The sequence below is a fragment of the Typopeltis vanoorti genome, chromosome 13 (assembly GCF_054136105.1).
Source record: "Typopeltis vanoorti isolate ZY-2024b chromosome 13, IOZ_Tvanoo_1.0, whole genome shotgun sequence".
NCBI classification, from domain to species: domain Eukaryota; kingdom Metazoa; phylum Arthropoda; class Arachnida; order Uropygi; family Thelyphonidae; genus Typopeltis; species Typopeltis vanoorti.
This window is the reverse complement of record NC_143561.1, coordinates 69,347,716-69,375,022: the sequence shown is the minus strand read 5'-3', so window position 1 is coordinate 69,375,022 and position 27,307 is coordinate 69,347,716. Positions and strand designations below refer to the sequence as shown.

General features: G+C 33.6%; 1 protein-coding gene across 3 annotated transcripts in view; it reads left to right on the top strand.

Annotated features, from left to right (window-relative positions):
• The window catches only part of LOC150100267 (relaxin receptor 2-like), a 94,001-nt gene extending 66,788 nt beyond the window's left edge, over positions 1–27,213 (top strand). For 2 of the 3 annotated variants that reach the window (XM_090402449.1, XM_090402447.1), the window contains exons 4-19: positions 1,314–1,425; positions 3,545–3,616; positions 4,669–4,740; positions 13,728–13,799; positions 13,908–13,979; positions 15,041–15,109; positions 16,196–16,267; positions 16,427–16,498; positions 16,626–16,697; positions 17,034–17,105; positions 17,230–17,301; positions 23,495–23,724; positions 23,894–24,312; positions 24,420–24,621; positions 26,317–26,481; positions 26,654–27,213. In XM_090402449.1, coding sequence (XP_090258575.1) covers positions 1,314–1,425; positions 3,545–3,616; positions 4,669–4,740; positions 13,728–13,799; positions 13,908–13,979; positions 15,041–15,109; positions 16,196–16,267; positions 16,427–16,498; positions 16,626–16,697; positions 17,034–17,105; positions 17,230–17,301; positions 23,495–23,724; positions 23,894–24,312; positions 24,420–24,621; positions 26,317–26,481; positions 26,654–26,811 — 2,003 coding nt within the window. In that variant the 3' untranslated portion in view covers positions 26,812–27,213. The remainder of the gene's footprint in view (positions 1–1,313; positions 1,426–3,544; positions 3,617–4,668; positions 4,741–13,727; positions 13,800–13,907; positions 13,980–15,040; positions 15,110–16,195; positions 16,268–16,426; positions 16,499–16,625; positions 16,698–17,033; positions 17,106–17,229; positions 17,302–23,494; positions 23,725–23,893; positions 24,313–24,419; positions 24,622–26,316; positions 26,482–26,653) is intronic. The other variant, XM_090402448.1, reaches the window with a different exon arrangement.
• The last annotated feature ends 94 nt before the right edge of the window (positions 27,214–27,307 follow it).

Genomic DNA, 27,307 nt, shown 5'->3' with positions numbered 1-27,307 from the left:
ATTGCAAAATATTTAAAAATAACAGGTGTAATTAACTCTATATTTAAACCAAACCTAGTTCAAAAACAAACCAGGCTAAAAGTATACAATACATTAGCCTTACCGGTCTTAATGTATGGAAGCGAAATCTGGACAATAAAACAAAAAGACAAACAAAGATTAACAACAGCAGAAATGAAGTTTATGAGAAAAACTGCAAAGTATACCCTATTTGATCACAAAAGAAACGAAGATATTATGAAAGAATTAAACCAAGAACCAGTAATAGAAAAAATTAAAAAATATAAACATAAATGGATGGAACACGTTCAAAGAACGAAAACAGAAAGATTACCAAAACAAGCCTTAAAGTACAAGCCAGTAGGAAAAAGAAAACCAGGACGTCCTCTTAAACGATTCTAACGATAACTTCTAAGGCCGGAACAGGCCATGCTAGGCCTAAATCCTTGATACGTATGATGATGAATAAGTATACGAAGTATTGCTTTTAGTTATTATAAAACCTGAAGGGATTATATTGGCTACTTACTTGGGTATTATTACTTGGATTCTAGAATTCGAATTTTAGTACTCTCTGTATTGTGTATAAAAAGAAATCTCCCGCACAATATTAAATAGCGATTTCAGTGAATGAGGAGCTTTGTTGAAGAAAAATAAATAAAAATTGCACAAAACATATTGGTTTATTTCAGAGAGAGAGAGAGAGAACTCGAGTTTTTTTTTTTTTTACAAATTTCAGTAGAATGCCAATAAATATTACGATTTCACATTATTAGTATAGAGTGGCATAGCGAAAGAACTAGGTGTAAAGAATTCCAATGGGGGGAGGAAGAGACCACAAAATTTGGACAGCATGTGAGAGAAAAGCATTGCAATGACTGTCTTCATTGTAATATCTTTGCAGCCATTACTATATGTCTCTATTCTACATCTTCGCATTCCAAATAAAGGAATAAAAACAAATGTTCAGTAACCCCTTTAATAGAAATATTCATCTAACAGACATATGTATCAAATGCGAATAGTAGATAGACGAAGGCAGTGACCCTCCACGTTTTCTGAACACACAGCAAATACTCTATCCAGAAATATAATAAATTCCTACAGTTTCGTTAGATCTTCTGGCGATATCCATGAACGACAGGTGCCCTTGACATGACGTTTTATCTTGACAGAAGTGTCAATCACATGCAGGATAAATACTCAACGTGAATGGGTATGCTTAATATAAATACCAAATAAGAGGAACTTCTATATTTCAAAGCATCTATTTTCTTTTAAGACTAATTTTTTTAACAGTCATTCTTTTTCAGCCTTGAAGAAATATCCAATCGTTTGCAGATGTGACTACGATACGAGACTTACCTGCATCAACAAGAATTTCACTTCAGTTCCTCAAAGCATAGAAGGAGAACTAACGAAATTGTAAGTTCAACCAACGAATACCTTTGAAATAAATGCAAAGCAGAGAATAAAAGTTAAAAAAATAATTTGCTAATGTGCTTTACTGGATTGTGACGTCATTATAATTGTTTTTCTCATATTTGGTTTTTGTTGCTTTAATTTGCAATAACTGTTATCAACTGCTCAATGCATGCATGCAGAAACGCACAAATATTTTGCAAACGCTTTGCAAAATATGCAAAATTTGCTTTTCAAAAATATGATGTATTAAACCCAATTTTTTAATTATTAAGATAAAATACGAAGACAAGTTCTAAACTCTACGATCTTGTTGCAGGTCTAAGGCTATATTTTATGTTAGGTTGGCTTTTAGGAGAAAATACGCGTTAATATTTTTTTCTTTCAGATTAGGTTAATTTTGTTTAAGAGTATGTATTAGATCTGGCATCTCTTGGTCAAAATTATTTGGTCTTTCCAACTAGCAAAGAAGTAAAACTGCTTTCGCTGTCTGTTCGTTTTATGAATGTATGATTTAATCAGATTACGCTGTCATTATCAATTCCACGCATGGATGATCTGCGTAGACTAATGAACAATTGCTTCGTTCGTTTCGCCGCCTCTAAAAAATCACAGATTGAATATTAGCAGTCATCAAACATTTCAAATTACATTCTAGATTTTTGCTAAAAATCTCCGCACACGTATAACATTCCCCATAATAATATTAGACAATTAAATCAACAAGACGAAAACATAAGAAAAGCAGCAATATACTGTAAAAAGATCCTCTCAATCCAATAGACATAATTTATCATGTCAAAGATTTATCCATGCAAGATCCCATTTCTTAATTTATCTTGCCTTTATCCACGCAACATCACACTTAATCATTTATCTTGCATTTCTTCATGCAACATTACATTATAATAATATGTTGTTGCACGAATAAAACTGACAAATTACAGTCATAGCTCCTAGTAGCTAGCTTATTATAAGTGCAGCACATAACGTTACTCAAAAAATTTATTTTCTTAAATAATATTTAAATATTTTAAAATGAATACGAGAGTATTATTTTATTTACAATTATTAAGAAAATATTTTTAGGAATCTACCTTCATAATAATTATTATTTAATAATACCTTCATATTATATGCAATTTTGCTGAATTCTCGTTTTTTTCCGACATCTAAATATGTGAGAGGGCGCTATCGTAACATATGTCAATAACCAAGCGATTTACGTTACTCGTAATAATTAAATATTTGATAATTTTTGTAGATATTGCAAACTTCTGTCTCATCGAATTCGGCCTGATGAAGTCTATAGTATAACTACTTCAGTTTTACCACGGTTTTAAACTATTCTCACAAATAAATTAATACTACACTCAAAAGTGGAAATTTATTTAGTTCTAAATAAATGCCTATATTCAGGCCAGTTTTCCATTGATGAAATCTTATTAATTTAATATTGAGCGTTTTTGTTTATTTGCTTCAATTTATCAGTGGATGACAGCAGTTGTGGAAGGTCAAGAAAAACTCTGAACTTTGTACACTATTTCTTGGTTTACTAGAGCTTTTCTCGTTTGTTCGTTCTTCTCAGTACAGTGGTTTTATTTAGTGATCTATAAAATTCTTCGCGTTTATTAGTTTGCGTCTTCAATTTTGGTGTAGCTGTCCATGAGTGTTCATAGTAATGGACAAGTGAGGGAACCGTATAGGAATGTTTTCGTAGCCTGCCGAATAAATGACGATGGTTCACTCTCGGTGAATGAAATAGTACCGCACGTGATTTTAAAAATCAGGTTAACTTTACCAAGGGCTGTAGATGACAGAAGTACACATTTTACCTTTCTTGTCAAGTGGAACTCGGAATTATTAGTCTTATTTCTATCCAATGAATGAATATGCGCGGAGAGCTTGAGTGCGCAAGGATACATTGGGATTAGATAAGCTATTGACTCATAACAACTTTTTTTTTGCTGCATGTGACTGTTCGCGGTTCCGGAAAATGGCGCAGTATTAAATGAGTATACATTAAAATAACCAGTATAAATTATAAACGTATGTTATAATTTTTATGATATTGTAATGCACTTTACCTTTAATATCATAATGAGACTACGTTTCGTTTTAGGATATTAATGAATAACAGCATAACAGACCTGAAGTATGCAACGTTTGCATCATACCAGCATCTTATTCTAATGTAAGTAAAACGTTTTTCTTCTTCTTATATAGAAGTGATGTTTTTACTAAAAAAGTAAACTGCGTATTTGCTATTTTAACAACCAATGGAAGAGATAAATTTAAAAAAGTCCTTTTTTTTGGGAGGGGGAACGTACAAATTTATCATCGAACAATTAAAATTGAAAGTTGAAGGAATATCGCTTTCACTAAAAAGTAGTAAGGCATGCATAATAAGGAATATGGCCACCCATTTATCTCATTTGGACATACTCTACTTTAACATTTCTTGACATAAACATACTCCATATATATCTTAAAAAGAAAAAAAGTGTCTGGTAACTCGTATCAATCCAAAGAACAGTAGTTTCTACTACATTCACTGAATCCCCTCCACTTCCGATATCACAGTTGTGCTGTTTCCCGTGTCTTTAAGAGATCATTTCGATTTCATTACCAGTCTAAATGGACAGCAATTATTTTTCGCTTCTAAATCTATTTACAACATAAGTACTGGTTTTCACGTTAAACGGTACTCTCATCCTGGGAAGCGTCTTGTGGGATAAATGGGACAAATTTGAAGGACACCTGTTGACAAAAATGACCGGAAATGCTAAAATAGAGCGAAATATTAAATTAAAACATCGTTCGTTGAAATTTTCACGTCCGAAGAAAAGGAAGTAAGAATTTTTAAAACCAGCCATTATTAATAAATAAATGAGTACAAATTCAAGTTTGTTAGAAATGCTACTCAATTATACTAGTTAAAATTATTTCATTATAATCAATTGACAGAATTTTTCTTTTCAGTCAGTTTATTTTTACATTTTCCAAGGATCCTTTACTAGACAGGGCTAATAGGGCTGCTCTTGTGATTGTAAATTCTCTGTCTTCCATTGAGGATAATGCCGAAAATGCTAGCTATACTGGCATTACCAAATTTCCTTAACCAATTTAAAATGTCATAATATAAGAAGCATCAGTAATTTTATTGTAAATTTTTCCAATCTTCATCAACGTATGTATTAAACCAGTAACATCTACTATTGTAATACAATTTTTACACCATTGCAGACAGCTGGAAGGAAATGAACTGCGTTACTTGCCAAAAGGAGCTTTTCAGGGAATGAAGAAAACTAGAATACTGTAAGTTAAATTCGAGATTTAAAAACTATTTTTCATTAAATATGTAGCGGAATTTTTAAGCGCCGAGTTATACGACATCTGTTAACTATATTTGTACAAGAATACTAAAGTAACTGATTTTTATTGGTTTTCAAACTTTCTAAATTAGTTAAGAGATTGAACTCACAAAATTCCAAAAATATATCCATAATCATGTATTTATTTGACAAGGCTGTTTTATGATTATTATAAATAAATAAATAAATCACCAAAAGGGAGTGGGCGAGGTTGCTTAGTCAAAACTAACTTTTGAAGATATACAGGCAATTCAATCTCCATCTATCCGTCACAGGTAGCTGATCCCAAACCATTAATGATTTTCATAAGGATTCGGGGAGGAGAGAATGACAGACAACTACTGCAATTTCTTGATCGAATTTATAGCGAATAGAATCGAATTTATAACTCTTTCTTCTGAAGTTCTGTGGAAGCAAACTCCATTCAACAAGGCTAAACGATTACCGCCCATTGTTCATAATTTAACTGGTGATACATTTCGATTCAGATTATACCCAAGAATCTAAGAATCGTCTGTCAGATGCAGATAGTAAAATATGGACTGCTCCAAGTAACGCCGTTTTATATAGATGCAGTCAGTCAACATCACTGTGTGAATGCATGATGCATAGTCGTTCATTTTCGAGTTTCGCAGTCTACATTTGTTCAATCTACCATGACAGCTGCACTCAGTGTTTAATTCTTGTAAATATTTACATAGTTTCTTTGAAATAATCCCAACTGCACCAATAATAATTTCGATGATCTTGATCTCTTTTAGTCACAACCGAATCAATTTCGATTTCCAAATTTCGATATTCTACAATTTTTTCGAAGTTCCTTGCATTTCTTATTGTATCTCTGGAATTTTTGACTACTAATTGATATATATATTATGCTGCCACCAGTTATCAATAGTAGCAAAGCAGTGTATTTTCCATAAATACCAATGAATTATCTTGCCCAATTGATGATGGGGTATTTATAATCAGTTTGAGCAATTTTACTGCAGGTACTGATCTGATCATATATTCTATACTTTCATCTTTCTGACAGCATAATCTGCATTTATTGTTATTACTGATATTCTCAAATTTTTGATTTAACTGCATCAGTTTGTAACTCCTGTTCTTCAGCGGCTAGAATAAAACATTCAATTTCTTTCTTGATATATCCATAATATATCCACTGAAATGCCTTGATCTTGGTTATTTTTTTTCTTTATTTTATCGTAAATATTAGTCAGATCATGTAAAAATCATGTAAAGGTTATAAAAGTAATATTCCAGCTCCTCAATCGATTATCTTCTTCGTCTCTTATCGAATTTATTTCTATTGCTTTTAGTAAACTTTCTTGTAGAATGTCTTGAAGCATTTGCTTACTGTGAATATATCGACAACAGCACACTGAACAAATGCTCTAAGCAGTTGTTTTAACCAATTTCTTCTTCTTCTTCTTCAACGTCTGTCTCACTTGCAGAACATCCCATCCGTCTATTCTTCTTGGTAGATACAGTCGGTCAACATCACTTCGTGGATTTGTAAAGCATGATGCATAGTCATTAATTTTCTAGTTTTGCAGTCCACATTTGTCCAATCTAACATACCAGCTGTATATTGTATCACTGGTATAACCCAAGAGTTCATTGCACGAATTCTATTCAGTCCATTAGTTTCCCTCCTCAGAATATTTCAAATTCGGTTGAGGTATTGCTGCTTGTTGTTTAATTTTCGAGTGGAGAATATCACTGGCTTCTAATATTCCTACATATTTATACTATTGGTTAGCTGAAATTGCTTTTATATGTTTATACTGGCCAAATTAAAATTGCTAGAATCGTTAATTTTTCTTCGTTTAATAGATAAAATTGTACATTTATCTCAACTAAATTCCATTTTGATGTCCTGACTGAAAATACGAACTCTTCAGTAATGAGTCTATATGGCAGTGGCGTAGCTAGAGCTGTTGCCGCCAGGGGCGATTCCTGAGTTTGCCGCCCCTCTCAATACATACCAAAAATACTACAAAAAGTCAAAACGACGTATAGGGAAATAAATTAAAACACTATGTTTAGTTTTGAAGTAAAACTTTAATTGCAACATTCTAAAATGTTTTTTTCTTGTTTTTCTGTTAGAAAAATCGTCGATGACATTAGCGAAGTCTATTCCATAGTAATGTAGGTAATTCTTAGTCAATTTTATTTAGAAAAACTCCTCTCACAACTAGCAACACTTACAGCAATTGTTAGGAAAATTCGCAGTAGTATTACAATATTTGGAACTGTGTTCTCGAGACTGTATTTTAGAATTAACTGCAAAAGTTCAAAAAGGTTCAAAGTGCCTCCCGGGGGAGGACCCCCCCCCAGCTCGCCACTGCAATATGGTGCACCGATTTTCCATATAACTTCAAGTTATCTATATACAGCACGTAAAATTTTAATATTATTTTTAAAAATTTCATATCTGAGTTGTATTTTTTCAAAATAATGGACGGATAACGGTATTAAAGAAATGTTTAAGATAATGGTGGCCTTTGGAAAGTTCCACTCTAATGCTAATATCTTCCAATTGCTCAATACTGAACGGTAAAATTGTTTTCACAGCAGCGGCCAGAAAAGAACATATGTTTTTCCTAATTTCAAATATTTCCAGTGATTTTAGGATCCAGGAGTGTTGAAGAGAGTCAAATATTTTCTTGCAGTTTATCTATGTTTCATTTTTCGTGTTTTTGCAGTTTTGAAGATCATTTTGTCTATAAGGAGATGGTGTTTTGTTCCCCCTAGCTTTTTTTTTTCATTGCATCTTCGCTCATTCAGATAAATCTGATTCTTTGATAAGCACACAAGTATGGTATATCGAATTCGCTATGATTGCAGCGCACAGCTTTAAAAGCATTTGGCAGCCATATTATTGACCGATAATTACTTGAGTTTGCAACCTTGTTATTTTCTTTCATGATGAGGAAACTACGCCCAGATATCATCCAAACTTCGATTAAGCCTGATTGCAACAAATAATTAAACTATTGGCCATTTCGCTATTTTAACTGATTAAAATCATTAACCAAAATTCATGTACTTAGGCAATTATATTTGCTGCGTTCACTCTAGTTTTTTTTTTTTTTAATTTTCTATTTTGTGCATTGACAATTTCTTTAGTAATTACATTTTGCATTAGTTTTTTTTCTTCCTTTCTGATTCTATTTCCTTAATCCTGAGGCATTTTTATTATTTATTATGTTCAACTTATCATTTATTTATTTTTTATATGAGAAGTGTATGTTTAGGTCAAGGTTATGTTTATCAACGACATTTTTTTTTTTTTGGCGATTTAGATCGAGAGGCATGTCTGTGGATAACACAATGATAATTAAAACGGGGCATAATAAAAGCTATTTTACTAGAATGATAAGCGGAAATTGTTCTGTATAATTTGAAGAGACACGCTTCTAAACTCCTTTATTCAAGTGTTTAAGTACAAACATAAAAAGGTACTCCTCTTATTAAATTGAAAATTTTTTTCAACCTTATTCTGAGTTGCTTTGAGAGCATTAAGCCCTATTACGGAAACGTTCGCCATATGGATTTCATTCGCATTCTGGGAAATTCACCACGCTGTGTTTAAATATAGCGTCATATACTGCATATGTGTTTGCTGATTAAAGCGAAAATGGTTTTGTCTTTAATGCCAAGACTTGCAGAAAACACCTAAATCCATTCGCGAGGCTGTATAAAAGACTTTTTGTATTCTGAATGTGCTCGTTTGCTAGCTTGGAATGCAACTGGAAGAACGAGAAGAAAATAGCCTTCACTGGGGATATCGAAAGACAGTAAGCAGTGGCGCACCTAGAGGGAGGCAAGGAACCCCCCCCCTCTCCCCCAAAAAAGGAAAAAAAAAACACTAGAAAGTTGTCCAAAAATCTTTTCCTAATTAAATTTTTTTTTTTTTTAATATTTATGTTGTCTCGTGTCTTCTATTTCTATACTACTTGTGAATTAGCGATCAATGTAGATGCTCAGTCATAGATCGTATGCAATAGGTAGTGTGTTTTCTCAAATCGTCTGCTCAACTCGGTCCCCCCCCCTCCCCCCAAAGATTAAATCTTGAGTGCGCTACTGACAGGTAATGCTATAACAATTCAAAACAAAATAGACTCAAATTAATGTAAATCTCACGAAATTTTGTGCTGTGTTATGGCATAAAACCGCACAGCCACAATTGCAGAGATCATACACAATGGCCGAGAAAACATAATTAATTATTTGGCTCATCAGCAGGCGTTTTGTACGATCTCTATTCAAACAACAACTATTAGAAAACAAAGAGCAGTATTACCGGATTCTGTAGTGCAAAACCTACCAAACTTTTTTTTTTTTCAAATTTACAAGCACCGAATTCTGCGCAGAATAATAAGTTCTTTAAATTATCAAGAATATTTCAGTAAACAGTGACTGGCATTATACAGCAGCATAATAGCCAGTCACTGATTACTGAAATCATTAGGGCCAATGTTCGACTAGCTGTAAATCCTATTCATAGTTAAATATGATCGATCTCCCACTTTCATTCCACAAAGGTATCTAACAGTAAACAGACTCCAAAATGCGAAGCGTTAAATCCAATTAATAAATGAAATTAAGTAAAATAAAAACTGCACCTCCTTTCCTGCCGCCATCTTTACAGTGGGAGCGTCCAGTTTTAAACGAATTTGGTTTATACAGGTAGGATTTTACCACTGGAAAACTTGGGTCTTTCCAGTTTTGAAAAACTGGAAAGACCCAAGCAAAAACATTTAGCAAAAAAGACCGCCGACTAAAGAATTCACGTATTTAACTGATGCATAATACACTGGCCTCAAAACCTTAGTAATTTCAGTCATAACTCCAACCAGTACAATGTAATGTAACACTAAATTGGAGATATAAATGTTTCATAGGTCATTGAAGACCTCTATCCGAGAAATTCAGTCCAATCGGACTAAAATAAAGAGAGGGGAGTCAGACACTTCTAACAATATTCATCGTTCAAATGATTTTGTCCAAATTGGGACTGTTCTTTATGACGTCACTGAACGCCTCTCGAGAAATTCAGAGGAAATCGGACTAGAATGAAGATCAGAATGCAGGAGAAGACTCCCTTTCTCTGCAGACGTTACGCCATTCCATTTCCACACAAAATCTGAAATCAGTCCTTTCTTAAGTTGGTAAGAGACCTCTGAAAACTTCCGCACAGTTGGAACAAAATGGAGCGCAAGGCAGTTAAGAAGGAAATAGAAAGTAAAATACTGTAGACACTGCTACTAGTCATCAACCGATTATTTGTTACTCATTTTACTTATTCACCCTAAAAAATAATTATAAGTGGTATCCCATAAGAAAATACGGTGAAAGAATAATGCCAACCATGTAATAGAAGTTATACTGAACTGGGATTATTGTTTTAAAATCAACAAAATCACTAATTAGTAAAAATATCAGTAAAGTAGCTGTTTTTAAATTGCAGCCAACCTGCCTTCTCAATAACTGGCTCATTTTTTACATATGAAAATATATGGAATATTCATTCTAACGGAATAAAGTTTAATTTGTCCACAGCACCTGAACAGAATAGAATTGTTAGTAAATATTTTTACCCCTCTTTATTTTTCCTCCTTAGTTATATTTTTTACCTCTCCTTGTAACTTAGACAAGAACGTACAGAACATCACGAAACTTTATAATGAATTCTCAGCCGATGGTGAACCAGCCAATCTCATATACGCAATGATACGAATTCCATCTGCAACCAGACAAAACGGCTGCGAAAACATGAGCTGACAGACTTATTTTACGCGCTATCATGATGTAATTCCAAACAGTATAGTGAACATTTTCTATACTATAAATTAATTCTGTACAAACTAAATATACAGGGTGTTCGGGATAAATTTGACATATTTATAATTAATTATATTTTTCCGTAAGTTACATGTATTAACACACACTTCTCTTCATTTAAAAGTTTGGACCCTTCTTCATTTATATACAAGATGTCAGAAAGGATGGATAGCTGGAACCCACCTGAATCATGGAAGAGAATAACTTGTATCATGATGATTCGTGCCCGCCATCAAAATAAGGATATTACGACTGCTGCCCAATGCTCCCTGAATACAATAAAAACAATCAGGCATGAACTAGAGACTTGCAATGGTGACTACGAGGATGTAGCAAGAAGAAAGATCCCTAGCAGACGATCTGATTGCGTTCGTACAGCAGAATTCCTCGCAAATCTGCAGGAACAGGTGTTGAAGAACCCTGGCATTGGAATTCGGGCTTTGTTCGTGGAGTTGCTAACTGTAGTCAAGCCCTGGATAACAAGGGTAGCCAATGGTAGGCCGTATGTATGGCAGCAGGATTCGGCCCCTTGCCACACCTCTGGGAAAAGTCAAAAATGGTTGTCTGAAAATTTCTACGACTTCACCAGTCCAAATGTTTGGCCTCCAAACTCCCCAGACCTTAACCCCATGGATTATTTTGTATGGGGCGCAGTTGAAAAAGACACCAATCGCACTTCCAGTAATACAAAAGCCCAGTTAATGGATAAAATTAAAACAGTTTTTGCGGCCCTTCCCAGGGAGACTGTAGCATCAGCTTGTTCGAGGTTCCGAAGCAGAATTGAAGCTGTGATCGATGCTAATGGTGGTTATTTTGAGTAAATCTTGTTGATAGTATTGTAATTAACTCTGCCTGTAATGTTTTTTTGTCAATTCATTAAATTTAATAGATACAAAGAAGATTTTCTTTTTCCTTACGAAACTGTCAAATTTATCCTGAACACCCTGTAAGTGATTATTTGATTATTCTTATTTTCTATTTTTTTTAAATTTTTTAAACGATTGGTATTTAAACGAGTTAAGCACATTTGACTAAAGAAGCTACCATATGCATTCTTAACTATTATAAATAATTTTATGTGATAAGTTTGTAGATATATTACTAGTTCTGTAACAAAACTAAAAAAAGAAATAATAAGTGTCCAACAAAAGCAACAACTTAACATCTTTCATTTAGAAAAAGATATCAACAACGTATTGACAATACTGCTGAATAAGTCTATCTGCTTAAGTCAGCATCTTCAAGACAAAAACAAAAACAAACAAAAAAAAAATTGGATACGTGCGCATTTTCTAAACTCAACGTTAAATTATTAAACTAAACTGATGTCTCGTGAGCATTGTATGCATTTGTAGAAGAGCACAATTCGTTTATAGAGCTCGGCAGTACTTGCAAGCAACAGTTTGGGAACCCTGGCAGGAAAGCAGGATTGCGCGCTACACAATGTTGAAGATAATTTAACCACGGCACGTGAATATTGACAACTCCTGTTAACAGTTCGCCAGCTGATATCACAGAAAATATTTCGTGAACAGAGTACAAAGTTTACATAACTGATGGATGCGAATGGGTATGGCGTATTCCCACCAAACAATTCCAGCCTGATACTCCCAGTGAAGTTTGGTGTAAGCAACAAATTATCGAGGGGGTTTCACCTATTTTCTTTTGGTTGGTTTGCTTTTTCAAAGACAATGATTCTGAAAAATCCTTGTTTTTGTCATACTATCTTTGCAAAGCCTCGACTTTAATCCCATTGAATAATTATCTCGGATGTTCTGAAATGAAACGAATGCACGAGATGTTTGTATCCTAAGAATGAACTAGCTATCACTGTGACAAAAGTTCCTTAGTCTACATTCAACAATCTTGTTAAAAGCAGCGCTAATCAAAGAAGCTGATCAGGTTCAGTTCGTTTCTCAGTTGTTGTTTTTTCTCGGCTATGTCCCAATATACCACAGAAACAGTAGCGACGAAACGTGCTGTATTAATAGAAGAATAAAATTATATACCATCCACAATGCCACAGACCCTTTCGCAGATCCTTGGGAAGTGACAGATGCCATCAGTAGATCAAGTCTTGTTAACAGTATTGCCTTGGTGCCTGCATTACATCTTTCATACCCCGTAATTGCTTGTATCGAAGAGATTTCTTCCTTTTCATAAACAATTGCATGTTCTCGTGTTAGGAGAGTACAGAAAGGAGGATGTTCAACATCCTCCCTTCTGTACTCTCCTGTACTCCCACTTTGCCACTGTCAAAAAAAGCCTTTCTACGATCTTACTACGATCTTACTTACATGCATTGAATATTGAAAAAGATTTCTTCTTTGTTTGTTATATGCAAACAGTTAACTTCTAATAGTAAAGGCATCTTTTACAAGACCAGGTCAAAAATAGCACGTCCGTCCTACAAACTGAGCATTCTCGTTCGCTATTAAATTGAACCCATAAGAATGCCGCGTGTTGAGAAATCAGCGTCCTAGATAATTAGACTGGCACCGTAAACAAAATCCAAATAAATGGCGACGCATAGCAGGTTTTCGTCGAAAATGGAAAACAATAACAAAGGTCCTCTATTGAGTAACTTTAGATTGCACAAAGCTAACGTAGAGCGAGAAACCGTACGATTACTCATAAACAGACTGACAAATTCAACGTAGTCAATCTAATTTTGCAATCCACACAACTGTTTTGCACCTGCTGAATGCAAACTGTTATTCGACTGTTTACCATCAAGTGTAACGTATTGTACCCGTCAACATAACATTCTTCACTATATTTTCCCTAATTCACAGCTTGCTCGGATTGTCTATGGCTTAAATTAGTTATATTAGTTAAATTGAATTTAAACACCTGCTAAATGCTATAATATAAATACACCATAAAGTAATACATAACGAAACTTTCCTTGACACATACATATTTAATAAAATTTAATAAATGTTATAATATAATATTAAACAAATAAAATAACATATTTAATACATTTATAATATAAATAAGTAAAATAAGAAAATAACGAAACTTGATATATATATATATATATAAATTTTAATATAGTATTTACTTTAATAGGTTCCTATCACGAAACCGCCTAGAAAAGTTCGAAAGAGGAGCATTTAAGGATTTGGACAATCTGAAGTGGCTGTAAGTTTATAACAATAAATAAAAAGTGAATAGTTTCAACTTATGACTCATGGTGTCGTCAATGCTTTAAAGAATAACTGAACACTTTCCAATTTCTTTTGCTTGTAGATTTATAGAGAATAACTCTCTCAAGGAATTTGATCTGGAATTGCTCACTGATACGCCTTCTTTGGAGCTTCTGTAAGTATCGTGAATACTGATTTCAAGTGAATACTCAGTTGAAATGCAAAATTGCTTTTCCTTACATTGTAAATTAACACTGCAGAATTTTAGCATGGTATATTGGTATGGCATTTGCAGTGGTGAGTGGAGCCCATAAGGCTGAGTTTGTCATACCGATATGAAGCTCAGTTCGAAGCAAATACGCCTATTTACATTCTTATCAATGGAATGAATTTTCGGAATAAATCCATCGGAATGAATTTTTTACTCTTCTAACCTCTAATTTTTACATTTTACTGACAAACTTTCTTTCTTAATTTTTCTAATATTCATTATTTTTCATTATTCTAATATTCTAATATTCATTATTCTAATATTCATTTATTATATATTATTATAAACATTTCAGAATATGTAAACGAAAAAGAATCCTTAATGTGTTTTTCATATTTTCTAAGCAGATGACAACACCGCAATGCAATGAGATTTTGTGGTCGCAAAATGTTACAAAAAGTATTGTTTATTGGAAGATGTTCCTACATACGGATTGAAACGCTTGTCACGCAGGACAATAAATTATTGATACAACCAGTTAAAACGAGCAGAACTCGTGTCAGTGATGTCGAAACGCCAACGATGTCAGCGAACCAAATTCACACAATAGGTGATGATAACATGTTAGCGAATAAATCATATTGTAATATAATTAATGACGATGACGCATGCTGCTATTCAAATGACATATCCAGATCTATTTTGGAAGGTTCCTCAGCACTCTCCTCATTCATGCCAATAAACGTCACTTGGTACGACATTCTGAGATCACAAAAAATCGTTGTGATAACAAATTACACGAAGAGTGCAATGTTGCTGAAAATATTTCTTTGGCAAAGACTTCGATTTACATTAGAAGAATAAAAAAAAAATATTTCGATTATCCGACTTATTTAAACATAATCTTTTTTTTTTTTTTTGAAATTAATTTTGATTTGGTCTTTCAATGTTTCCCTATGTGAATACGAGTTTATCATTTCCAAAGCAGCTTCAAAATTTTGTTTCATAACTTCGTTTATTCTTAGATGCCTGGGCCATAACTATCTGGCGTTAGAGGGAGCCACATTCTCTTCCAATTCCAAGTTGTATTGGCTGTAGGTAACGATCTCTTTTTCTTTGTGCTGTATTTAATTAATTTTATTGATTAAAGGTGGCGCCATCTATATTGTTATAATAATACAATGTTGAAAATCTCCACTAGACTGAAATGACTTGATCCGACTTTTAAACTAAATAATCAACATGTGCATTATTCATAAATTAATGATTTACATGTGATAGACAATCAACAGCGGTTGATGACCAATAAGAAAAATATACAGTAAGGAATTTTCGATTGGTCTACCTCGCATGAAGAAAATAATGTTTTTCCCCTACCGGAAACTGGGACGTTTCCTCTAGCAAAATAAGCAAACGGGAAAGAACACACATTATTAAAGACAAAAATACATTTAATGGGAGGTAGAAGGTTGGATTGATTGTAGTATTTTAGTTTTTTTTTAGTATTTTAGTATTGTAGTATTGATTGAGTGCAGTAATTTAGAGGTACCTCTCACGATGAGTCTCTTGGGACTTCCAAGAAGTGACAAATAATAATAATAAAATCGATGCAAATCTTTTTTCATTATTATGTCCTTAATTATTTTTTAAGGAGATGATAAATTCAAAATGATTTTCTAAACAATGTGAAATATGTGATTAATGAACAGAGGAACGGATTGCCATATTATTTTTTTCATAAGTCCAATACATTAAGAAAATAAAAAGAAAAAAAAGTACTTCCTAAATAGATACAGTCTGGAGATGACTAATTATTATTAAATTAATGAAAAGATTCATTACATGACTATACTAATTAATTTCAACTAAGACACCAAAAATGCATAAAATATACAAATAAATCGGTTTCTTGACAACAAATAATTTATATGATTTCAAAAATTCATATAATAAAAACAGCTATGATGTTAATAACAATAAATTCATGAAACTGAATAAAAAAAAAAGCTTAATAAGTTATTAAAATATTTTAGATAGTTAATAATAGATGCTTTAAGAAATCTTTGTAAATGAAGTTAGTTTTTATTCATACATTTATTATCTTAATGCATTATATTAAGCCTAAATTAACGTCGGTTATTCATATTTGCATTAATTTTACTTCTGCTCAACTATTACAGTGATCTGCAATACAACAATATACGTCACATCACCGATGAAATATTTGCCAAACTAAAAGGTCTGCAGGTGCTGTAAGTTGTGAGTTCAGTCTTTATTTTATGTTTATCTTGTCATTTAATTTAGGTTACCTACTAATACAAATTAAAAAAAAAAAATTCTTGCTCTTATTTGAAGACGTGCATCATTTAAATGCTTTAATTACATGCTGTATAATTTGGTTTTCTTTGCAGAATCCTAAAAAATAATCTCATTGAGGATGTAGCCGAAAATGCTTTCAGTAACTTAGTACGTCTTGTCGAACTGTGAGTATTATTGCTTTCTACTTTGTAGTTAATTAAAATTAACAGATTTTTTGTTACTACTTGATAAATGAGATTAAATGTATCCAACAACAACAAAAAAAAATATATTTTTTTTTTTATCTCCTAGGGATATTTCCGGGAACAAGTTAACGTTCTTAAGGCGTAGAATTTTCAGCAAGCTGACAGAATTAAGCAAGCTGTATGTATTGCATTTTAACACAGAAAATGAAGTAATTACAATGTAAGGACTGTCGTATATGTGACAGTCTGTATTCGTTAAATTACTGAACAGTTTACACTACAGTTTTTAAATATTTCATATGTTTATAATTACAAATATATAAATAAAATATATTTCATTTTATAAGTTAAACCTAACTACATAAAATAAATTGTTGTGTGGTTAAAGATACATAAAATATGGGAATAAGCAGTTCACTAAATAAATTATATTGCTTTTTTTTTAAGAAAATGTACTATTTCAAATTTGTTTGACTACGAACCGATTTTATAAACAAAGGGTTAACTCTTTCAGGAATCTCGAGTACAACATGATAAGTTCTTTTGCTGTTGACATATTTAAGGAACTGATCAACCTGCAATCCTTGTAAGTAAAATGTGATTTTACTTCAAATAATAATGTGATACGAGTAATAATTAACTGGTAATTTACGGAGATGAATTCAGAGTTGAGATCAATCATAGAATTCGTTTTTTTTTTCTTTTTTAAGGAACCTTCAAGGAATGGAAATATCGAATATTGACATCCGCCATTTCGAATCAAACGTAAAAATGGAGTTCATGTAAGTACACGCGTCTCGTAACATGTTTTAGTTTTATGCATTTGGTATATATAATGACCCAATAAACTAATTAGTTAGACATTCAAGAAAGTTATCGTTATTTCACGATTCTAAAATACATACGAATCTCCTATGCATGATAATTCTCTGTAGGCAAGTTTTTGCTATTCTTGGACTCATAATAATAATAATTAAAAATAAATACGGTAAATAAATAAATGTTCTAACGCGTTTTCATTTCTTAAAGAGAACAGGCGAAACTCGTTTAGATCTGAATTTTGACAATCGGTGAGTAGTTGGTGTACATCTTTCATCATGGATAGTTAGTTCGTTTCTACTAGCTATCTGTAGACTTAACGGTGACAATAGTACGATAATCCTGCTTCATAACATTGTGTGAAATAGACAGGTCCATATCAAAATTTCATAGCTGCAGGGTTCAAAACTCGAATTTCTGGAAGGGTGGGATTACCTGCCTCTGCATTTATAAAGATACTCGCGGATATTGATAAATAAATTAATCTATTTTAATAAAATATTATATTTCTGTGTTTATCACAAATGTAATTGCTTCTTAAGGCCATTCATTTTGAGTTAGACTGAAAAAAAAATTAAAAGAAGACGGGAAAAGTTCGATAAAAGATTAAAATGCGTAATTTGGTCTAATTTTTAAAAACTTAATAAATAAATAAAATAAAAAAGGAATAACTGAAAATATATTTACATGCTTAAGACAGCAACAAAAAAAGAAAAATAATAAAAATTCGCAAGCGACGCTTTCACAAACAAATGTATTAAAAATTTATTTAACTAAAAGAAATCCTATAAAAATATAGTAAGGAAAAGCTCACGAATATTATTGAGATAGACTTATAAGTAATAATGAAAATGACTAACATAGATATCAAAACATAGTTTATAAATTAGGAGAGAATTTCTGAAGATGGCACGAGATGTGCTCTTCTATCCTCAAAATACATAAATTTGACAGAATTACGTCCAGCAAACAACCACACTCCTTTTCCTCATGAATTTACTCGTGATACTCGCATCCCCCTCCAAATACCCCTCTACCACACGCACACACGAGCGAAAAAAAAAATTGACGTGAAAGAGGTTTGTGTTTGTACTAATGGGGATGAATGCACTTACGTAAGCATAAACGAGCATCACAGATTTAATGTAACAACTAACTGCAACTACCATCTTACAATTAATTATCATAATATGAAATCCTGTGATTTGAACTCCGTTGCACGCAATTCTGCTAAGTGATCCTTGGCAATCAATAATGATTAACAAACTTTTTTATAACCTTTAAATGGATGTGTGAAGTACTTTTCAACTAACAAATCGAGTTTGTTAGTTGATTTCTGAAACGGGCATAATTTTTCCCCGGAAAACTCGCGATTTTAATCCCAAAATTCAATAAAATCGATGGTTGAATTCACGCTATTTCAAAAAATAATAAATACCAGTAATAATACTAAATATATAATATGTGTGTGTGTGTGTGTGTGTGTGTGTGTGTGTGTGTGTGTGTGTGTGTGTGTGTGTGTGTGTGTGTGTGTGTGTGTGTGTGTGTGTGTGTGTGTGTGTGTGTGTGTGTGTGTGTGTGTGTGTGTGTGTGTGTGTGTGTGTGTGTGTGTGTGTGTGTTCGTTCGTTCGTTCACATACATAAATCCGGAAGTGAATTACATTTTCAACAGACAAGCAGATAAAATTTATGAGTACAACAAAACCTAACTGATTAGAAAAATGAACAATGACAGAAAAACTACTAATGATAAAACCTCATAATCAGCCATTCAGAGAAAAATGTTGTCAAAAAGTCAAAGGATGTTTTATCTACAGCAGAATCAAGTTGTTTTTATCAACGGTCTGAATTTTGCGGTCTACCTCCCAAAATGTACCTTGCTAACGAAAATCGGGCCAGCTACTTTTTGTCTTACCTCCACAAGAAACTAAATTTGTTCGGTTTAAATCGCAATAAATGGAGCGAAGACTCCAACTGACAATCGTACGCACGTTTAGAACGGGCTCCTCTAAAAAAAGTCTAAAAATAATAATTGTGATATAGCGATCCTACCATCAGATAAAGGCAACGCTACAGTTATTCTTGACTCAGAATATCACAATAAAATCAGGTAACTCCTTAATACTGGCACATACTCCATTATGGGCCATTAGTAGGATCATCAAAAAAGCATCAAATCGCACCCCAACCGACTTTTAGTAACGGAGTCTAAAAGAGATACTAGGCTGGCACTCCAATCTCTGCACCCTCTTCCTCCATGCCTGTACGGGACTCCTAAAATTCAGAAGGAAGACATATCTGTACGTCCAATAGCTGAAGACATAAATTCTTATACATGCCTTCTCCCCAAACGTCTTGCTAAACTAGTAAAAGGCCAGACAAGACAATTACCATGGTTTGTTAAAATCTTCGAGCATTTTGTTTTCAGCATCAACAACATTGTCCATCACGAAGAGGACATTTTAGCAAGTTCGATATAGTCAGTCTGTTTACTAAATTTCCGACCAGCGAACTTCTCTTACTGCTATAAGATAAATTCTCAAAGTCATGGCGCTCCGCAAACATCTGGGTCTTTCAAGTACAATAACTCAAAATTCAAACAGAATTCCGGTCTAGTCATGGCCTCTTTCTCACTGTTTAGAAAATCTTTATATGGAAATATTTGAAAGGTTTTAGTAGAATACCGCCATGAACTCAAATTAGGAAGGGTGTTGATGATATATTTTTAGCCCCTTGAACTATGGACTACCTTCAGTTTTGAATTTCTATTAGTACTTCAATGGGCAACATTCTAAGATAAAATTTACGTACGAGTTAGAATCTAATGGTTCACTCCCTTTCTGGATCTTCGATTAACTAAGAAATGCGGTCAATTAAAAGTGTCTATATTTCGAAAACCTGCACATACTGCTAGATATCAACATGCCTTTTCCCATCATAACAGACATCAAAAAGATGCTGGGATCAGGAGCCCACCGCCTTATTGCTGACGAGGATGAGCTAGCTATGTAACTACACTTTCTAAAAACACCTTTCTACAAAAAGATTGCAGTGAATGTATTGACTCAAGACTTCTTAACAAACACCCCCATTCGAAGTGCTTCCAATGAAGATGAAATCAAAGGTTTTATTATTCCTCCATATATTAGCTCTAGTTTTGTAAAAATGCAAAAAAACTCAGATAACAAAATCAAAACAGTATTCATTCCCTTTATCAGGATGAGATCACTACTCCAGTTCATAAAACCTCGACATAATCCCCTAAAATATCCAGGTGTGTACCGTCTATGGTTACGAGTGCAGCTCATCATGCTACGAACAGACTGAAATTCAAACAGATACATCTGTTGAGCAACGAATTGAAAAACATATCAGAAATATTGAATTCCAAATCAGAGATATCATTACCAAAGAAGTGAGACCTCATCGTTGTCATTACACGTTCCTTCTTCATCTGACCCACAAGATGCCTCGGCCGTGAGACATCGTGTTATGGGATGAGTCCGAACTATTACACCATTGCTATAACATAATCGAGAGAAGAATTTGGGAAACCGTAGAAATGGCATTGGATCGAAACACCTAAATATAAGCCCTAGTATCAACTTGTCGGAATATATCCTTGCCGTAGTTAACCAAACACGCACAGCGTGCGTAACAACGCAATTTTGTTTTTTAAATCATCAGATTCTTATAACTTATATAACCATTATTATATTACAGTATATTATATAATGGTTATATTGTATAGCCATTAAGATTAATATACTTACTTTAATTAATATATTTGTTTGCATAACTTATGCAACCAAGTATATTAATCTTTCCTAATTCATAGTAATTTTAACATCTAAGATGCATATTATAAGCAAACTAATTATCAGTTCCTTTTAGCTTATACACCGCCATATTTTTTATGAAAATCAACCAACACAGCTATGCATCAGCTTTGCTATTATTATTATTATTATTATTATTATTATTATTATTCCTGATACCTCCAAGGAGTCCGAAGACTCATCGCGGGAGGACATCTACAACTGTCTCTACACCTAACCGCTACTACGAATCATCTCCATCAACGCCATCTACCGCCCACCTCCAACACCACCACAACTAGTAATTTTTGTCTGTAAATTGCGTGTGTTCTGAAGGAAATTTAGAGGAAATGTTCTATTTAGAGGAAACTGCAATCGTCTGCAACTATAGGCTCGAAAACAGCCTAACTTTGACCAGTTGTAATCATAGAAATAACTATAATAAATTCACAAAAATATGCCTACCATTTCCTTAAGAATGTTTTCTTTTCACAGGAATGTAATTCATTCACTTGCAGTTGATTTAATTCTACAAAATGGTATGAATTTCGACATTAAAAACCGCACTCACATAACTTGACTGTCAATATTCCCCTGTCCTCCTAGTGGCAATTTCAATAATTACACAAAATATTTTTGATTTTTCCGTACATCAACTTATATTTATTATTTCATATACTAAAAAACTATAAGGATACTTATGAATCCGTTTATCCTCTTTGGAGAATAAAAGCCGTTAGAGGGTTTATTTATTCTTTATTTTAAATTTCATATCAAAAACATCATTTAATAAGAATTTCTACCTATTTTTCATATAAGAATATGATCATTATTTACTGAAAATAAATGTATTTGATGAGATGAAATGTTAGTTGTTTACAATAAATTTCAGATATTTGTTTTGTTTACATAAATTATTTACTGAAAATAAATAACTAAATAAATTCGCAACTAACATCATATTTATTGTTTTAAGGCATTTAAGTGCCCACGACCTTCCAAGTAACCTTGGATTTCCAGCCATAATTCTAGTATAAAGTGGTTAACAGCCTTATGCCTATAACGATTTTTGTATGTAAACTACGTGCTGCAAAACAAACACAGGGAACGAAATACAGACTGCAGTTATGTGAATATATCAAAATGTAGTTTAAGGTAGTCACGAATTAATTTATCATGAAAGTTAAATTACTTAACTGTTGGTGATTTTCTTATGAATCTTTAATAATTCTTAGAATTTTATTATTATTTTTCTTACGTAAGATGGATAACAGTTCTCAAATCTAACAGATAAAAGTAAATATTGGATTTATTTTTTGGGAACTGAAGAGACAATAGTGTATATGGCAGAAATAGTTTCTTAGAAGGGAATAGAAAATTACTTGAATGGTGAGCTATAATTATAACAATAACGTTTTGAGGTTCTTTAAGTTCCCTAAACGTATTACGATCCTGCGAGAACTGAAGGAAATATCTAAGAAAGGTTCAGTAACCCGCTGGAGAATGTTACAGGAGTTTTATTGGACCCAGTCAACTTAAACTCTCCAGCAACATTCAGATAAATGTTTTTACTGATTTACAAGGCGGTAAATGACTTCTGAAAGTATTCTTTAAGCCTCTGGAGACCAATCACCATTCGGGCGACCAGTTGCAAATACTGTCCATTAAGCTCAGTGTCCAAGGAACAGACGATATGTTAGTCATTGGAAAGTATGGTGGATGTTTTGATGCTCCTAATCTACTGAAAGTTTATTTTATCGGACTATTTCTGCAATAAGGCCATGCTTTATAATGAAGAAGAATGATTCCTTAGACACTTTTTTTTTACGGTTTACAGGAGGTATCCCATGAATTCACTGTATCTTCAATTGAAAACCGTGAGATAATTTAAATCCAGCAGTACTTGTCGGTGTTTATCCAATGAGTAAAATGGAAGCTGTCAACCAAGATAATTTTAAATTATATTTTCTGTTTTCTTTTTTGATACAGTGAACAGTGAAATTTACAATATTATCACATTGAGGGGTTTCTCTAAAGAGCAAGCAGTCCATTCATATCCAAGGATGGATGGATACATCTAAGTTTTATGGACCCCCCCCCTCTTTGTAACATTAACGTAGTATTTAAAATACACACAAACTTATTGCAATATATGCTTTCACATTTGCAGTTTGCATTTATACAACATGTTGTTAATCTCTAATGACATTGTATAATAACACTTGCTATCTATTTGTAAAAATGGATATCTAAGAGTCCAACTGTTCTCTAAAACTCTTTTTTTTTCTCGAGTATAGTTATTGAAAGGACCTCACAAGTTATGTCTTCTTCTTCACAGATATTTTAAGAAGTTCCACTACTGCAGCTATGCCCCATATGCCCGAATTTGCAAGCCTAAGACGGATGGTCTGTCTTCTACGGAGCATTTGTTGGTATGGCCAGCTTTACGGTTATGTGTGTGGGTTGTGGCTTTGGTAACCTGTACTGGCAACTTGATTGTTCTCACGTGGAGGTTTGTTTCATCAAAAGAAGACCATGTTCTATCCCTCTTCATTCGAAATCTTGCTGGTAATTAAAAAATATTAGTTGAATATTGATTTCCAGAATAATTTTCATAAATGTATAACTTTTTGAGAATAATGCAAGTGTATAGAGATTTTGATGTACTGTACAGCGCCATCTATCACCATTCCGAATAATTAAGTTTACAAAGATTAACAAATCTCTTTACTTTTAGTTGCTGATCTTCTCATGGGCATCTACCTTCTGGCTGTTGGTTCTCAAGACCTTGTATACAGAGATAAATACAATCAGCATGCACATTTTTGGATGTCCAGTTGGCGGTGTACTCTATGCGGAACTTTGGCAATGGTCTCCAGTGAGGTTTCGGTCCTCATCTTGTCGCTAATCACAGTCGAGCGTTATCGCTGCATCCGAAGCAATGTCCGCATGGTCACCATCCCAGCAGCTCGATACAGTCTGTTAGGTGTATGGTTGTTAGGACTAACTCTAGCAGTTTTCCCTGTGGTCCAATGGCCTGGAGAGAAATCCTTCTATTCCAGCAATGGACTTTGTTTTCCGCTGCATATTTACGATCCGTACATCTTGGGTTGGCAATACTCTGCCTTTGTGTTCCTGGGGATAAATTTCTCTGCCGTAAGTAGATCTCTTCTTCTTAACTAAGCCAAAGTGCAGTTTTAAATAAACTGTAGAAGCGAATACTGTTTTGTTAAAGCAGTAAATACTTTAACGTTACTTTGTAGGTTATGCTGATCATCGTTCTTTACAGCAGAATGTTCTTTATTATCAAACAAGACCGAAAGAGGGCGCGACCAGTGACAGTTAAAAAACGCGAAGATGCAGTACTCGCTTTGAGGTTTTTTTTCATCGTCCTGACTGACTGTATGTGTTGGATACCCATTGTAATTGTCAAACTCATTGCCTTCACGGAGATGATTATTTCTGGTGAGTATTTTATTCCTCCATTTCTTGAATTCTGAGAAAAGATCTTTATTCATTAATAGTAGGAACAGTGATATGAGTTGATTTGAGTTGTTTATACAACATTATTCTTTAGTGTTTCTATAGAAATAAAAGAGTCTGCCTAGGCTTATCAGATGGCATGGCAAGACCTTACTGCGAAATGGTCTGTGTTCGAATTTACTTTCTAACAAAAATATAGAGATATCTGAAGAGCGCCACAACTTTGAATATCTAATAAAAGAAACCTCTTACAATTGTGGCTCCAAAAACCATACAGCTCTGTGGAACTGGCACTTCCGTAGCGCTGGCCTATCAGAAGACAGGCCGTTATAAGATGTAATGTAGTTGCCAAGTATAGGAATTTTTTCTACACCTTTCAGCCGGTTCATCAGTTATTCGATCTTAATGAAAAGCAAACAGTTTTTTTCACTGTCAGATTTCAGTTTCAACACTTCATCTCAAGATAATTGTCCGTAAAACTCTCTTTCAGACAATAACACGATTGTTAAGACCACATTATGGTGGCAGTTGTCTGCCATACTCTCCTCCTCGGATGTCTATTAAATCACTGATTGCCTTAGGTCAGCTATCAGTGATGGCTAAGGATGAGGAGATTGACTGTCAATTGGGAAATAAGATTTTAAATTATTTGTTCAATTTAATCGAGTTTATTACTATTAGTGATTTATTTATTATTTTATTTGTAAAATAAATTTTAAAAAATGATTATTTTTATTTTATATCGTTGCTAGTTTAAAAAACCTCTTAGAACACTTTTTTTTTATCCCAAAGAGAGACTTTCGGAAATGGGTAGGTGATCCGTCTCCACCCTTACTCATCAGAAGTAGTTGTTGACATTACCTCTACCGAAGATTTATAAACTTATAGGTGAAGATAGAATATAGATAACTTTTTCCATCTCGTGTCAAACTGCTTACTTTCTGATGGAGTGAATTCTATTGTTGGATTTTGTGCGTTGTGATGCTAAAACCTCGAGTTTCTCGGAGGGAAATCTTGTTCACCTAATTCGGGAACTAAGTTAATCGTATAATAGGTTAAATATGGAGCCTATAACGAACTTTGTTCTGCCAATCTAGCGTCACGGAAGTTACTACACGCTATACAGGAATTGTTTTTATACTTTTCATATCTATTTGAAAAATATCAGTTTTATAGTAATGTCTGCGATGCTGTTTGGTTTAAATTCTGTTTTCTGAATTGAATTTACAGTAGCTGATAGTATTATATAGATTCGTTTAGAAAAATAATGTTCCCCTTGATGGAAAACTTTTGTTTTGTGAAGAGCTAGTTTCGAATCGCTTCGAACACATAAAATTTTACAGATATTTCAATAAAGACTGAATGATGTAATTTCAGATGGCACTGAAAGATTTTACTTCGGTCGTTATTTTATTTATTTTTTCTTGCTGAGCAGTTGAGTACATTGCAAAAACGACAAAAACAACTGCTTGTTTATCAACACAATACGTTTATACTCCTCCTGGCTTAGCTGCTTACATGGTTGTCCAATTCTCAGATCAACATATCTCTTAATTATTTAGAAACATAACTCCAGAATCACTTTCCACCTAATCTTTAACTTAGATTCAATATTGCAATGACCATAGCTGCCACTGCTAAAACAGTACATTCAAGAGTTCAATTGTTTTCTTGCAGAGGAACTCAATGCTTGCATCGTAGTCTTTGTGCTTCCTATCAATAGTGCCCTGAATCCTCTTATTTATACTATTGCCGCTCCTACCGAACTCCGAAGGAGAATGGAAAAATGTATGGAAAGGTTAATAGTTTGTCGAAAAAGACTAGAAAGCCTCATTAACTCAGGTAAGTACAAAATGTGGTGGTGGTGTTATGTATTTGAAAGAGAGAGAGAGAGAGAGAGCACTGATATGAGCTTCTTGAATCCCTGTTACCATTCTTACTCCAACCAAAGTCACTGTTCGGATTAATTAGTGATTTTTCCACTAATACTTCTTTCACTTTCTTTTTTTCGCAGATTCCAAGACGACATCTTCTGTCCTCACTCAAAATGTTCCTGGTGACACTCGATCCAACAGTAATGGCTCTCTACCACCTCTTCACACAACCCAGAACGGTAACCGACTTTCTAAACACGGAATCGACACTCCGAACCAAGTGGAAACAGTGGTGTGAAGAAGAAGAAAAAAATTCAACCATGAATACGACAAAAGATATCACTGGGGAACTGCAACTCCAGGATGTGCTCAAACACTGATAAGCCTCGCCAGCCAAAGAATTTCCCGAGTTGTTCTATTGGTTGCGTACGTTGGTCTCTCTCTCTCTCTCTCTCTCTCTCTCTCTCTCTCTCTCTCTCTCTCTCCCAGGGGTGTTATTTATGAATCCACAACTGAACATATGCGTTGGGGTTGCAATTCCGATGGCAAGTCACATGTCCTATCGGTTACTATAGCAACAGTTGCTTGCAGGGTGCTGCTGTGGTCAAAAACCATGTCAAGTCGGAATGTTTGGAGAAAGCGAAAGCCACAGTTCGTGATATTTCTTACGTTCATATTGAAATAAAGAAATTTTTACCTATTTGTATTTGTTTATTGACTTTACAGTGAATTACCGTCTTATGCGAATTCGCAGAACACTTCATAATTTTGCCGTGGGTCCTTAAATTTAAGAG